This window comes from Gorilla gorilla, chromosome 23 (assembly GCF_029281585.2).
Source record: "Gorilla gorilla gorilla isolate KB3781 chromosome 23, NHGRI_mGorGor1-v2.1_pri, whole genome shotgun sequence".
Lineage (NCBI taxonomy): Eukaryota > Metazoa > Chordata > Mammalia > Primates > Hominidae > Gorilla > Gorilla gorilla.
This window is the reverse complement of record NC_086018.1, coordinates 28,052,565-28,068,141: the sequence shown is the minus strand read 5'-3', so window position 1 is coordinate 28,068,141 and position 15,577 is coordinate 28,052,565. Positions and strand designations below refer to the sequence as shown.

The following is a 15,577-nucleotide window of genomic DNA, read 5'->3' as shown; positions in this document are numbered from 1 at the left end:
CCCACTTCTCAGCCTTGAAGCTAGTCTGCATCTTCTGGCTTCGTCTTTAGTCTTGAACTTAAACTCATCAGTTTAACAAAGTGAGGTCCTGTCTGTCTGTCTTTGCAGGATTGTTGCCATGGCAGGACTCAGGCGTTCTTAGATGCTGCCTCAACCCCAACAAGCAGTTTCTCTCCACACTCCCTTCCCATTGGCTCCATACACTCTTAAAGCATCGGTGCACATGCAGACCACCATCTGTTTACAAAATGTTAATTTAAAAACAAAACACATATATAAGGCCAGGCACGGTGGCTCACGCCTGTAATCCTAGCACTTTGGGAGGCTGAGGCGGGCATTTCACCTGAGGTCAGGAGTTCAACCAGCCTGGCCAACATGGTGAAACCCTATCATCTCTACAAAAATACAAAAATTAGCTGGGCATGATGGTGGGTGCCTGTAATTCCAGCTACTCAGGAGGCTGAGGTGGGAGAATCACTTGAATCTGGGAAGCGGAGGTTGCAGCGAGTCGAGATCGCGCCACTGCACTCCAGCCTGGGTAACAGAGTGAGACTGTCTCAAAATAAATAAAACTAAAACACATATACGAACTTTAGTTTGTCTTCTTCAGCTAGTGATTCATTTGTAACTTAGTGCAAAACTCAGATTGGAATGCTTCAAAGTCAAATGTTTTCCCCTGTAAGGTGGAAGCGAGAGCAGGGTCTTAGTTTCAACACACAGTGGAATGGAAGTGCTGCCTGGCTCTGATTGTTCCAAATGCCTGCTAGAAGCCAGAGACAGAAATGCTATCTATCTCATTTCACGGGACAGTGGGGAGGACAGCATTTGCTAGGCCCCCACCTTCCCACTCCATTTATATGCCATGTGCTCTGCTACAGATGAGGAAATGTCTCCGAGTTCCTCGTACACCCATGAGCAACTCAGCTGGTGCTGCAGGGCTAGGATCCCACCCCAGGTCTGTGGGCTCTAAAACACAGGTGCTTTCCACCAAACTGGTGGTTTTCAAACCAACTTTTGTGGCACTGCCTCAGGAGAATTTGTCCTGATATTAATAAATAATGTCCTGATAAATATTAATAACCGTCTTTTAAACTATATACACCCAAAGGTTTAAAACACATTCAGTGAGGCTGCTTGAGACTTCACTGTACAGTCTGTATTGCTGTGTGTGTGTGTGTGTGTGTGTGTGTGTGGCCTTTGCAGGGGTCACTGACTGGGAGGGCACCAGCTTAGTGCTGTGATCATTAGGCCCAGGGCCAACTCAGTCCTGGTGGCCCTGAGCATAAAGTAATTTTAGTGCTTATAAATCTTTGGGTGTCTCTCATCTGATATATGGATGATAAAGACTGAAAGCAGGTTTTGGATATTCTTCTATTAATCCCTTTTTTCAGGCATGTACTTCAGTTTTGTCAACAAGAGATTGCAGGCAAGCTGTGATTACTACCATTTGCAACCACTTACCTATAAAACTCAAATTTTTAAAAATTAAACTCCCCCATATTATATAACTAAAACAAAATCCAGAAATTGGATGCTGGGACAGTTCACGGTGAACCTATCATCTGCACTAATGAAAAATGCTCCCTCCCCAAGCCCACTGATTTAAGATGTTATGACTTAAACTTTGATGATTCGTGCTAATAACGTATCATTTGTTTTTATGTATTTGAAAAGTTAAAAACAAAAACACTGGATTAGACTATCACAACATTTTGATTTTGGTTAAGAGGGAGAGAAGGGCTCATAATTCAAGCCTTGTGATGGCAATTGCCTAAGCTCCTCGCCGAGATTTCAACGAGAACCAATACAGCTATTTACATCAGGCTTTCTGGAGGCCCAAGAGCACAAGAAGAGGGTTAGGAGTCGGGAAAGTATTTTCCTTTTTTTATGGGACAGGGTCTCCCTCTGTTGCCCAGGCTGGAGTGCAGTGGCGTGATCATGGCTCACCACAGCCCGAAACTCCTAGGCTCAAGAGATCCTCCCACCTTAGGCTCCCAAGTAGCTAGGACTACAGGTGTGCACCACCATGCCTGACTAGTTTATTCATATTTTTTGTAGAGACAGGTTTATTTATATTTTTCGTAGAGATGGGTCTCAACGTATTGCCCAGGCTGGTCTTGAACTCTTGGGCTCAAGTGATCCTCCCACCTCGGCCTCCCAAAGTGCTGGGATTACAGGCATGAACCACTGTGCCTGGCCAAGAATGACTTTTATTCAAATAATTTTGCTGTTAACTCATTGGTAATCTGGATGTCTTTGGCCCTCTCTGAGTCTCAGTTTCCTCAATGAAAAAGGAAGAGATTGGATTAGTGATTTTCAGACTTTTTATTTTAAGAAACAAAACCTTTCTTCATACCAGATCTTACTTTTAAATCTAATAAAGCTTTGAATGGGCCTGGAGGCTCCCTCTCCACGAGGCCCCAGAGAACAGTATGAAAACCGTGGAAGTAGGTGACCTAAGGTCCCTTCCGCCTCTAAACATCAGGAATCCATGAACCCTGCCTCTGGAAGATAAATAGTGACCCCCCCCCCCTCCCTGCCCCCTCCTCACTGAGAGCCCCTCTCTCCTAAGAGGCTGAGCTGATTCATACCCTGCACCTACGACAATGGATTATAGCACTGGCAGGAGAACCACAGTGACAACCCAAATCCAGGGGCTCAACAACTGTTTGTGGGTGAAAATGACAGATTTATTCAACTTAAATGGTCACTGAGGCTACAGCAGAACCAATGCTGTTACAATAGGCAAGCACTACTATCAGCAGCAACATACCATTTATTTCTTCAACAGCATCTGAGCCTCATGGGTTATGTTTTCATTCAAAAAAAAAATCTTATAAGCCAGTGGGGAAGCTGTTAAAGGCCAATTTTAAATGGCAATGTAAAACAAATTTCACTGAAAATACAATTCAAATACAACTGCTATGAGCACTGTAAGAAAAACTGACTAGTTACTCAGATATAATAGAAAAGACCTTAAATGGTAAATAAAACAATAGCAGCATTTAAAAACCTGGTAACTCCCATTTCAGAAGACGCCCTTCCCCTGCCCAGACCTTCATGCCTCTGAACACCTGCCTAGCCTAGGAGAGGCCTGTTCAAGCAGGGAGGCTACTGGTATCTGCACACAACACGCAGATGAACTCTACACCAGCCGAGAGGAACAAGGCTTCAGTGCAGTTGTGTGCTGGGGACAGCAGGACTCGTGTTTAAGTGTCAGAGGCTTAGAGGGGTCAGCTCTGAACTAGAAGTCTCTCACATATCTGGTCCTGCCCTTGAGAAATCTTGTCAGTAATCTCAACTTAGAACAACTTCCTGGAAAATGTGACTAGAAATTAAACAGCTGGGACTCCTGCCACATTATCCAAAACTCCAAATGGATAGTCACTTTGCTCCACAGCCCAGGGTCCACTTTAAATTCTGCTGTTAGCCCTCACCTACTGCAATCAGGTGGATATAGCTGCAGCCCTGGGGACAGGTCACTTGAACTGGCAGCAGCTAAATGAAATCCTGCAACAGCACCTTCAAATCAGCCCTCATTCCCAAAAGATCAATAGAGGTCAGGGCTAGAGTTAACTTCAACAGGCATGGGATCTCCCAGCCTCATGTGCAAGCAGGCAAGTATATCAGGATATGCCTTTAATTCTCATCTTGATGTTTTTTAATAGCCAGAGATTGTTTAACAGGTCTTCCAGCACCTTCTGCTCATTCTCCTTTAGATCTACCACAGTAACATTCTAATTCATAGAATATTCTTTGCTAACATGAAAAGTTAGCATATAAGCAAAATTATTACAGGAAAACTTTTCTGTACATCCTCATAGAGAATCTCAGTGGATTAAGGCAGCTGTAACTTGTTTTGGACTGCAGTTACAGAGGCCAAGGTATAGGAGAAAGGTAACGAGAGTGCCAGGATAGGAAAGTTCTGAGATGAAGACAACCTGGCAGCTCAAAGTCACAGTTCATGCCCTGTTGCTTGAGACCAAATTCCCTCTACAGCCTGACGCAAGCTGGCCTTGCCCACAGAGAACTGCCTTTCTCCATATGCAGCCACCTCCCTCAGGGCAATTCCTTGCCTTGGATCCTCACTACTGCACCTGCTTCACCAGCATCTTGGCTCTTCATCTTCCTACCCCCAGAGAAGCTTTCCATTTAGGAGCTCGCAACGCCCTTCCTAGGCCGTGCCAGTGTTTTTTAATTTGCTGGGGACTAGCACACAGGAACAATAGTGGCTGTGTGTAGACACGATGGCCATGGCACACACTCATGGTTTTCACAACTTCATATGAATACACAGACTGGGCTCCCTGGCGGACTGAGGGTAGCTGAGATGGCACATTCTCCTTCCACAGAAGAATGATTTCTTGTTTTCAAACGCCTGCTGGGTGGCACTTACAGCTTTCACACTAGAACCAGCTCAGCTGGCTCTTTGTGTTTGTATACTTTAGGTAGAAGGTACATTCAGAAAGTGACCCTAGAGAGACTGCCCCAAAGAGTGAAGGCCTCTGGGGAGCTCTGAGCAGGTCACTCTGGATCTTAGCCAACTCACCACAGATGCTGGGCTGGCGCCTCTGGAGCAAGGCACCCCTCAATACCAACCTTCCCGAGGGAGGAACAGCATAACATATCTCACCCACAGACCCATGTGATGGGAGGGATGCCCAACAGTGCTGTTGGGGAAAGAAAAATCTACCTCTGTGAAGAGCAAGAACTAGTATTGAAGTGACTAGATGCCACAGTCCTGCTGTAAGAGCTAAGGAGCAGAGGTTCCTCTCTGTGTGGAGAGAGGGCGGGAAGGAGACCTCTAGTTGACTGCATAACCCAATCACGTCTAATTCCATTTCTGCCCCCAGTTCTCTCTGCCCACCCATAGTCTATCCTTCAAGAACAACAGGCAGAAGCATTTTCTCACCCCCACCCCACATCTCCTTCCACTCCCCCACTGAAGGGGCCAGAGTACTGGCTGCCCTGAAATCAGAGCAGCAGCTAAAAATGGAGCCTAGAGGCGAGAGGTAGTTGTAATGACTACTGATGCGAACTCTTCAGAGAAGGAGGAAGAGCTGCCAGGTCAGATCCCTGACTGCTTTGCCCTCTTTTAGCCTGGGAGATTTTAGGAGCAAAATCACTGAGGAAATGCGTTCAGTGCTTGGACATCATGGTGAGGCTCCTTGCCAAGGTCTAGAGTCGGAAGGCTATCTGTAGCTTTCCTTTGCCAAAGGTCAGTTTCCCAGCAGGCCCTCAAACACTTCTGTGTGAGAGGGAAAAGGGACGAAGAGGGGATAAACCACAGGGCAAAGAATTAGGAAGTGTTAGCAAATGCTACCATGTGGAACACTCAACTTTATTTGCTTTATTTATATATTTAACAATTCTAAAGTATTTACTTCTTGCTTTGACAAAAAATGAAAAATATAGGAGCACTGACTGACTCCTCTTTAGGAGAAAAGGGTTATATGTACAGCTATGGAGAGTTACGGTTCCTCCTTTAACAAAGGAAAATATTAATAAAAAAGTGCTTCATCGATCAAAAAAGAGCTAAGAGCTGCAAGCATTTATTCACACTGTACATCAGACCCAAGAAACCCGTATCATAACCTCTTGGCACCTGTCACTAGGAAATGCACAATCTTCAATTAGACCAACTTTTCCCCTACCTGCACGACTAGATGACACAGAATGTGGAAAAGAACTACACCCTGTTTCACCACATTCAAACTCTGTGTTGCCACTGGAAGTCAGAGACGTGCTCAGATGCTCTGGGCTTTGCCTGGACTGAGAGCACCAGGGAAGCCTTCTGGGCCACGCCTTAACCACACCCAGGCATGCACAGAACCACCTTCCTGAGACACACCTTGCCCTTGGTCAGGGAACTGCTACCAAGGGGAAGAGGAATACAGGGCAGGGCCAGAGCTTAAGCATTCCTTGACCTTACCCCTAGTCCTCACCATGATCCACCCTGTCACCAGTTAGCAGCTTTCAGCAGAGTCAAGCATGGCCTCCCCAAGAGGGAGGGCAGGCACAAAACATGGATGCCAAGATTACAAAGCACAAACCTAACTCTTCTCCAACCTTCCCCACACCTACCTCCACAAATATTCTTGATTTAAGGCTGTTTTTGGACCATATCAAAGCTCACTGAGGAAAGGTGCCCTGAATCTCCTCAAGGCCATGTCACTTCTCTAAGGAACCCTACGAAGTCACCAAGTGGCCCTTTACTGCTGGCCAGCAGCCAGACAAGTGCCCACTCAGACAGCCAGGAGCGGCGAAGGGGGACTGCTCAGCAGTTCTTCCTGTCCCAAGAAGAGAAGAAGGAGAAAGGCTGATTGTATGGGACCTGCTCCCTTTTCCAGGGGCTTGTAACTCTAAAGGCTGATTCTACCCCTTAAAGGGAAGATCCATGATTGGTTTGGTTTGGGAACGGGGGATTTCTGGAACCCTGAGTCTGGATTTCCCTGTGCTGGCTGAGGAAGAGATTGTTTAGGGGACCAGGCCCCAGAATGGGGACCCAGGTGTGTCTGGGCTCAGGGGAGGCTTTGGCCTTGAGTGCATAACCATTTTGGCCAGTCTGTACTCATGCCTGAGGGTGGGAAGTGCTACACAGCCTGGCCCAGGAAAGCAGCCCCCTGAAAGTAAAGGGAGCCCAAGACAATCCGGGTCAAGTTAAAAATGGGATCCCACGGGGGACAACATGACGGCTACCCACTCCCAGCCCCTCGCCTGCCTCAAAGGAGCATCCACTTTCCTTTCCCAAAGAGGCGCCTAAGGGGATGCCATTTACAGTGTGCCTCTCCCTCCAAACATCAGCCTCATTTATCCATCTGTGAGGGGACTGGCTCAGCTCCTCGCAGGAGGGAGATGATGCCCAGGGCAGTGCTCCTGGGGAATATGCTTCCAGCCTCCCCAGCAGCAAAGGGTTCCCAACCAGCTCTGATGTGGCGGTGGCGTGAGGAATGGTTGCATGTTAGCACTGGCTTTCTTCCCATACTCCTGGCTCTGACCACCATCCTCCCACCCGGAAGAAACAAGCCATCCCTCAGTGTCACCTGACAGCAGGCAGCTCGGCAGTTACAGTGGGCCTGGCAACCCTTGGTCTTCCATCAAAAAAAAAAAAAATTAAGACAACCAAGGGAAAGTTTCCTTTTTTGAGGAGGAGGGTGGAAAAGGTAGGGAGGGAGTAGGGGGACAGGAAAGAAAAATCAATCTACAATCCAGTGGTGCATCCCAAATCTCTGTCACTCTGTACAGGTGGTTCCACGCTCCCATTCCAAAGTGCACGGGCCTCTCGGTCTGCCCAGGCTGAGTGGGCCTGTCATAGGAACAGCAGCTTGGCCACTGCCCACCCAGGTCACTGAGCTTCAGTTGGAAGTGGCAGCAATGGGCTTATCCAGTTCAAGGTCAATGCTGGAGCTTGTGGGATGTAGGCTGCTATAGCAAGACTTGCATACTCGACTGGGTTCAAAGAGCTGCTGGCTGGGAACTGGAACCTTCTGGTTACAACAACTGGAGCAGAATACGTTCCCACAATTCCTTGAGATGAGAAGAAACAGAACAATGTTAGTTTTGGCCAGCAGGTATGCGGAGGGAAACCAACTTCAAAAGACAAACTTTGCTGTGTGTAATTTGCATGTGCTGGAGCTCCTTGAGATCAAACCCTTTCATCTCTCTAGCCCAGGAACAAGCTGGGTAGGGAGGGTGTCCATACCTAGCAGAGTCACATGTCATTTTCACTTTGGGGCCAGGGATTCTTGGCTGCCTCACCACTGACTCAAAAGAATGCTGCTCAGGTATACAAAAGAATGCTGCTCAAGAGAGATCTCTAAGAATACATGGTCCTAACAATGGGTTAGTCCTGATCCAGGAAAACCCAGTGGCCACACCCACCTAGGCAATGCCCTCTGTGTAGCTTGTGATCACAGAGGCCAGGCTCCTCAAACGACAGAAACAACTACCCAGCCTCACTGGGGAGTAAGGAGCCTTGCCCAACGGCCACTTCTCCAGAGGATCAAAGGCAGCAACATGGCAGATAGACTGCTGCCATTTTGGACTGCTCTGCTGGCAGCATGCAAAGCCAGGGACAAGCAGCCTGTGATGCATGCTCAGAGGGTGAAAGAGGAGAGGTGGGAGGACAAGAACACAGATGAACACACGTGCACACACACCCCCTTATTAGATAGGTGTCAGTCAATTATGGCTCACTCCCCGACCCATGCATCTCCAGGGAAAACCAGAGTTCTACCAGAAGGCCAGAATGCACTCAGGCCCCAGGCATCCCTCTCCTCCTCCCCTGAAAGCTGGGTTCTGAGGCATCTGTGCAGCACAGTTCTGCACCCCCAGATGGATGCCCATCAGAGCTAACAGGAAAGGGAATTGGCAAAGAATGAGTTTCTGCCCACCTTACAACTCTACTTTTGCTGGGCCCTGAGGTACAAATCAATCCTAATGAGCCTAAGAACAAGAAACTCCAAGGAGCCTGACACAGCCCACCAAAGACTGGGGGAAGGCAGCTTCTTAGCCTTCTAACTTTTCATTTATGCTGTTCGGAATGCAAACCCACTGCTGGATTAAGGATCACTTAGGCACAGGAGGAGAGAAGACTAAGACCAGTTGGGAACAAAAGAATACCACAAAGGAAAAGGTGGGACATGGGGCAATGGAAAGACAGAAAAGAAAAACACAAAATTCATCTTCTAGAATGCTGTACTTCGTAACTAGTTCTAAAAAGCATGAGTCAGCAAAAACCTGTAGTTACACAGAAAAATTTCTGAACATCTACACTTCTTTAACATTCCTGCTGGAGTTCAGCTCAAAAGCCTGACATGAATTTGATGCTTTTCTTTCTTTTCTTTACTTTTTTGAGATGGAGTTTTGCTCTTATTGCCCAGGCTGGAGTGCAATGGTGCGATCTTGGCTCACTGCAACCTCCGCCTCCTAGGTTCAAGAGATTCTCCTGCCTCAGCCTCCCAAGGAGCTGGGATTACAGGCGTGTACCACCATGCCCAGCTAATTTTGTATTTTTAGTAAAGATGGAGTTACACAATGTTGGTCGGGCTGGTCTTGAACTCCTGACCTCAGGTGATCTGCCTTCCTCGGCCTCCCAAAGTGCTAGGATTATAGGCGTGAGCCACCGCACCTGGCTGATGCTTTTCTATCTGACTTCTTTCAGAGGACCCTGAAAGACACTAAGTGGAATCTTTCCTTGAAGTCTTCCAAGCTAAAACAATTCTCTGGAAAGATCACCTCTGTTCAGTCCTGGTCTCTTAAAAAAAAAAAAAAAAGGGAAAAAAGAAGCAGTGATGCTGTTTGACCTGGAAATCACTAGCATTATTCTGGCATCTCAATGAATCACTGACCCAAAATAAATAGCTCTGAAAACCCAACTGGTTCCCCTACAAGACCAGAAGAAGCACTACTTCTCGTCACAAGCAAGACGGCCTGGCTGACCTCTGTGATCAGGAGGGGAGCACATGGCTGCAGCCTGACCCACCCTCGATGGCCTCTCCTCAGCTGCTTTGAATCCCCTCAAGCCCACCTATCTGCCTGTGCACCCAAGGCCCCAGGCTTCACCCTAGTGAGTGCAGAGAGGGGGAAATGATAAGAGTTAGTGTGGAGAAGTTATTGTAGATGTGCAGACATCACAGGCAGGTTGTTGCAAATGCTCACCACGTTTGATCAACACGGTCAGTGTCCCTGCAAGGAGGGGAGAAAGAGCTCAGAAGAGAAGCCAACCAAAGATATCTGGGCTTGGGGTGCAGGGTGGGGAGATACATGTCCTAGAAGCATCATTACTAGGCAAAGAGACTGTTCCATTTTCAATCCACCCACTCGTGTGGGTGAGCTATGGCATGATTCAGATAAACTTTCTCTTCTAAGAACACTGAACATCCACCAGACAGTCAACACCCTAGCTGGGGCACAGGGTCCCTAGTAAACTCACTACCCCAACCCAGAAGGAAAAAGAAGTCAGGAACCTTAATGATTGGAAGACTGTCCTCAGCTGTCTCTACTACTTCCCAAGCTACGGCTGCTCACCAATGGCACAAGGGAAAACAAGTGTGGGGTCAGGGAGCAGGAAAGGAATAGGAAAATAGTTCCCTCCCCATCGCAGGAAAACTGGTTTTGCTCATAGTAGCCATGTTGAATGGGAAGAAATGTTATGCTGAGAATAAGAAATGGTGGTTTCAGTGGTGGCTGTTGTTTCACCACATCTGGGAAACAACAAAATGCTACCATTTGCACATTTCAGAATTTAATAGTGATTACTCTGAATTTGAACAAAGATGCCAAATGCAGTTTTGCAAACACCAATTTCAGAGGCACAGGAAGATGAGACCATGGCTCTGCCTCAGACAGAACACTGAGACGCCCACAACCCTCTACTCTGCAGGCTCTGTGGGCCGACCCTCAGCCTCCACACGCAGCCCACCCTACCACAGCCCCTCAATGGTACCTGCAGTGGTGCTTCCTGCTGGCAAGCCAGAAGGCACTGTCGCACGCATAGCAGTGGGCGGCCAGGTGGTCAGGAAGCCAACGGGTCATCTGCAAAACAGATGGGGCCAGGTTACTGACAGGAGATGGGCCATCCAGCTGGAGCCAGCAGAGCCATGCTGGGGGCAGCAAGAGTCACAAGGACCACATCAGCTCCAGTGGCACCAGCCCAGCAGATCTGATGTCAACAGTACAAGAAAGGCGTCCAAATCGTTTCCCTGGAGGGGACTCCAATCTCCCCTGAGATAAAGTAGCAGGCAGCAGCACCCTGGGTCACTGTGAGAGCTGGCAAGGCTCCAGTTCATAGAGGCAATGAAGAGGGAGGGCCAGCTTGCTGAGTCTCCCTGGCTCAGAAATCCTAGGCTTCATGTGGGTTCCCAGGAGCTAAGGTGCCAGAGGCTCAGGGCTAGCTGTGCTGGGAGGTGCTTCCTTGGCCAGGGGTATGGGGTGGGAATGGGGGTGGAGAAGAACCACAAAACAGTTAAATGGATGGCACTCAGAGCAGGGGCTGAGCCTGTACCTCTGTGTCCTGTTTATCCACCTGCTCCCAGCTGGCTTCAGAGAAAATCTCTGTGCTGCAGCGAGACAAACAGTTCTGATCCAGATTGCTTTCCGAGTCGGGGATTGAAGTCTGTTGGCAAACAAACACAGCTGAACAGAATGAACCTGGTCTCCTCCCAAAAGAAGAAAAGGCCTGGTGAAGAAGGGAGCACTGAGGACTCTGGGTGGGGCCGAGTGCTAGGACTGCCGAATCTGCAGATGCATCAGCCATCAAGAACTGGGGTGAAGAAGTGCAGTGTGGGCCTGGGCTCAGCTGGGAGAGGGATACACAGGTTGTGTGCAGTGACTCTGGAGTAGAAAAACAGGCCTCAGGGTTCCAGAAAGTGAGTGAGAGGGAAGTGACCAAAATGGAATGAGAATTCTGTATGTCAGCTGCTCCAGTGGGCCTGTCAATCCAACCCTGCCTGCCACTTAGTTAAAGCTGAGTGCTTTCGGGATGCCCTCCTTTTCTTAGAAGGACTCTCTGGGAACATGAGAAACTATCATTAGCATGAAGGAAAAGCCAAGTCACTCTGAACTGAAAGTCACTGGATGTGCCCGCCTTTAATGTACGCTGACCACTTGAGAGCCAGGCTCACACTTGTACTTGAGCTGCCTGAGTCAAGTCCACCCAGAGAGGAAAGCACCTCCTTGAGAACCTCCCCCTCTGGAACCCCCATTTCCAGCCACAAACCCCCATCAGAGCTAACTCCTCAACAGTGCTAGAAACCAGTCCCTTCTCTCCATTTCTACTGGCAGCATCTGCCACAGGATGGGTATAAATATTTGTTTAAAAAGAACTGAACCTTCAAAGCCATAGCCCACGTCTGGAAGGACTAATACTTTGTAGTTACTAAGGCAGAACAGGCACTAAAATCTGACAGGAATAACTTGGCATTGCCCTACAGATGTCATTCTGCCCATGGGTTCAAGCCCTTCTGAAGACTTATGATCCTGTGTCTGAGAGATCTGATCAACCATGCAGTGCATGCTAAGTCTCTTCCTTTCCAACGGCCTCAACAGGACATCTGCAGAAAGTAAGCGAAGCAGAAAACAGGCAGGCTGCCATCGCTGTCGTGGAGGCTCATCTCCAGCCTCTCTTAACAGGGCTACTCTGGACCTTTCCAATCCTTTAACAACCTGTACCAATCACCATGCACTGGGCACAAAGGGCACCCAGCCTCAGCATGCCGTCTCCTTGGGCAGCTATGGAGGAATACCACAGCCTACTCACCACCTCATCCCCAAAGTCTCCATTAAAGTGTAGGGAGCTGGTCAGGTACTGGCTCTCCAGGCGACTCTTCAGCTCCTGGACTTGTTTCTTCAAAGTTTCTACTTCCTGCTGGTGGCCTGACTCAATCTGACGCAGGCGCTGTTGGATCGTGTCTGTGTACACTGACATGCCATCATCGTCCAGGTGGCTGCGGGAAGGCTGGTCGGGGCTGCTGGTTGCAGATGGCCTTCCTGAGTGGCTATGCAGCCACTTGTGGTGCAAGTTCCTTGAGTGTAAGTGGGCAGAGCTGCAGCTCATAGCAGACAGCTGACGGCTCAGTGAGTCCTTGCTCCTACCAGCCTCCCCATTGGTGCAATGCCCATTGGGTGTGGGGTACATCTGGAGGGTGCTAAGACCTGGGGGCTGCTCTGAGGCCCTGTTTTCAGTCTCTGGGGCACCATTGCACACAAGCCCCTCTTTACATTCGGCTAAAGGCAAGGCACAAGGGGAACGTGTCAGGCTGAGAGTGCTGCCAGGGGAAGTCCTATGCACCACAGACCCCACTTGGGGCCTCTCGCCCAGGCTTGTCTCTGAAGGGCTGGGTTCCATGGTCTGAGGAAGCCTGTCCTTGCCACTATTTACCAGGCAAGATCTATGATGACCTTGGGGCCCACTTACTGACTTCACCTTATCTTCCACTAACATGTCTGTAGAACTGTCCACGTTTGGTCCTCTGGTCTCAAAAGGGACTTGGGAAGGTAGCAGAGAACATGACTGTGAGGTACCATAGCCAACTTTTGCATCTACTGGGATTGGAAGAACTGCTTCCTCCCTACCCTCTGCAATCTCTTCTATTCGAAACTGCTCCACAGGGACCTCCAGGGAATCCTCTCCCCTGGGGGGGACCTGGAGAGAACTGAGGAGAACACTGAGCCCACTCTGCTGTTCAGAAATACCCTGTGAGAACAGAGGCCAGCTCATATCCAGATGGCTCCTCAGAGCAGCATCACCCATTTCTGGGTCTTGGTGAAGTCCAATGGCTGAGGCCTCAGGTGTCTTCCTCCTGCTCTCCTTTTCTAAGAGAGGGTCCTCTTTACCCTCCTGTATCTCAATGCCTGCCCTGTGGGCAGGTTCCTCTACTCCACTCTCCTCTTTGGTGGCCTCCTGCAAGATGTTCTCCATCTGCCCCTCAGCTACTCCGGCTGCAACAGAAAGCTCGGCACCCCCCGGCACTCTGGTGGGCTTCCCTAGGCTGTCGGCAGAAAGGGGATCCTCTCCAGGGCCAGCCAGGCTGCTCAGCTCTAGTGAGCGCCGGTGCTCCTGCCACTTCTCGTTCAGGCTGGGGTCGCTGCAGCGCCGGCTGGCCAGAGGCACTGTGTTGTCACAGGCTGTGGTCAGATTGTCGTATGATCTAGTCTTTGGTAGCCTAAAGGAAACGAATTTGGGGGAAGTGAAAATCTTGGAAACTGTTTGGAGGAAGTAGGAGACAATAGGTTTTAACAAGCAGTTGTTTCATAACTGGGTCCATTACGGCTACTCATGGAGCTGTAGCATCTCTGGAGCGAGGCCCAGACTGCTGGAGCAGCAAAGCTCCGGAACAAGTCCTCCTAGTGTGCAGATTTCCTTTCAAACTCCCCCAACCCCATGCCCCATACATACAAATGAGCTAACAGCAAATGCTATTTCCTTTTTTTTTTTTTTTTTTTTTTTTGAGATGGAGTCTCACTCTGTCGCCCAGGCTGGAGTGCAGTGGCAGATCTCAGCTCACTGCAACCTCCGCCTCCCAGGTTCAAGCGATCCTGCCTCAGCCTCCTGAGTAGCTGGGATTATAGGTGTGTGCCACCACGCCCCGCTAGTTTTTTTGTATTTTTAGTAGAGATGGGTGTTTCACCATTTTGTTCAGGCTGGTCTTGAACTCCTGACCTCAGGTGATCCGCCCACCTTGGCCTCCCAAAGTGCTAGGATTACAGGCGTCAGCCACTGCACCCGGCCTGCAAATGCTATTTCCAAAAGACGTTCTTCATGACGCTGCTGTGTTTCTCAGTGGATGGCAAAGTAGCACTGGTGTTTCTTGATATTACAGTATTTTAAATTAATGTATTATCTATCAGTCTGAATTTAATAAAGCTGATTCTCAAGTGACAAAGCCAAATTTTCTTTTTTTTTTTTTTCCTGAGACAGGTCTTGCCCTGTCATCCAGGCTGGAGTGCAATGGATCTTGGATCACTGCAACCTCCACCTTCCAGGCTCAAGTGATCCTCCTGCCTCAACCTCCCAAGTAGCTGGGACTACAGGTATGTGCCACCACGCTTGGTTAGTTTTTGCATTTTGGGTAGAAACGGAGTTTCACCACATTGCCCAGGCTGGTCTGAACTCCTGGGCTCAAGCGATCCTCCCGCCTTGGCCTCCCAAAGTGCTGGGATTACAGGCATGAGCCACCAAGCCTGGCCCCAAAGCAAAATTTTCTGTCATCTGACAGCATCTGCCTTTTAAGCCTCAGAAGACAAATCATGGCAAATAGGCAGGAGCACAGAGCACTGGGGAAAACACAAACCAGGGGGTCACAGAAAAACTGGAGGATTTGCTCTATCACTGAGGAGCGGCTCAGTGTATGCAAAACAACATGAAGCAACAGGGCCCAACTCACTCCCAGAAACAAGGATCTTACAGCCTTGTAGCTCAGAAATCCCTATAACTTCCCTGAAAAAACTGCAGAGACCTAAGAAAGATATGGTGGAGCCAGATAGCATCATGATCTCTGCCCATCCCTGGACACGTCCCGACACAGGAATACACCCACACAGGCTGTCAGGCCTGGGGCATCACCCTGGGCTCACCGGCTCAGGGGGGGATCATCAGGGCTGGTGCCTGGGGCTGGGTATGGTGCACAGCTGTCGTCCACAGGGGTGGTTGGGGATGGGCAGGGCAGGTACACTGCACTCCACAGCATCAGGTTACGCACATGGCACACAGGGTACAGCACCTGAGGAGGGGGGAGGACACAGGTTTAAATATGCCCCAAGAAGTCTTCCAGAATGTCTGGAAATGAGGATCAAGAGCAAGCACCCAGCTGGAATACCCAACAGGGCTGACAGGATCTCCACAAAGAAGCAGCACCAATGGATACAGGTCTATCCCAAGAGGACCAATACAGGACTAGACATTTTATATAGCCAACATTTTTCACCTAAGAGGCACTTGAGAGCATGAAAATATAAAATATTTTTTAGATCCCTTTCTCATTATAGTTATTTCTTAGGTCACCTTCAATGTCTGACTTTCATCAGCTTGATTTGTTGCTTTTACTGCCTAAGAAAGTGAGTCATTCTGTTAGATGGT

General features: G+C 49.0%; 1 protein-coding gene and 1 long non-coding RNA gene across 13 annotated transcripts in view; one reads left to right on the top strand and one right to left on the bottom strand.

The window, feature by feature from the left end:
• Positions 1-15,577, top strand: part of LOC129529410 (uncharacterized) — a 64,408-nt gene that overhangs the window by 40,012 nt on the left and 8,819 nt on the right. For both annotated transcript variants that reach the window (XR_008674901.2, XR_010133132.1), the window contains exon 4: positions 14,420-14,532. This is a non-coding gene — a long non-coding RNA (uncharacterized lncRNA). The remainder of the gene's footprint in view (positions 1-14,419; positions 14,533-15,577) is intronic.
• Positions 5,321-15,577, bottom strand: part of MTMR3 (myotubularin related protein 3) — a 144,724-nt gene continuing 134,467 nt past the window's right edge. For 6 of the 11 annotated variants that reach the window (XM_019018580.4, XM_055374163.2, XM_055374166.2 and 3 more), the window contains 6 exons: positions 15,076-15,221; positions 12,260-13,664; positions 11,006-11,116; positions 10,448-10,536; positions 9,661-9,687; positions 5,321-7,527 (listed from right to left, as the gene is read on the bottom strand). In XM_019018580.4, the coding sequence (XP_018874125.1) occupies positions 7,356-7,527; positions 9,661-9,687; positions 10,448-10,536; positions 11,006-11,116; positions 12,260-13,664; positions 15,076-15,221 (1,950 nt within the window). In that variant the 3' untranslated portion in view covers positions 5,321-7,355. The remainder of the gene's footprint in view (positions 7,528-9,660; positions 9,688-10,447; positions 10,537-11,005; positions 11,117-12,259; positions 13,665-15,075; positions 15,222-15,577) is intronic. The other 5 variants (XM_004063258.5, XM_055374162.2, XM_063704701.1 and 2 more) reach the window with 3 other exon arrangements.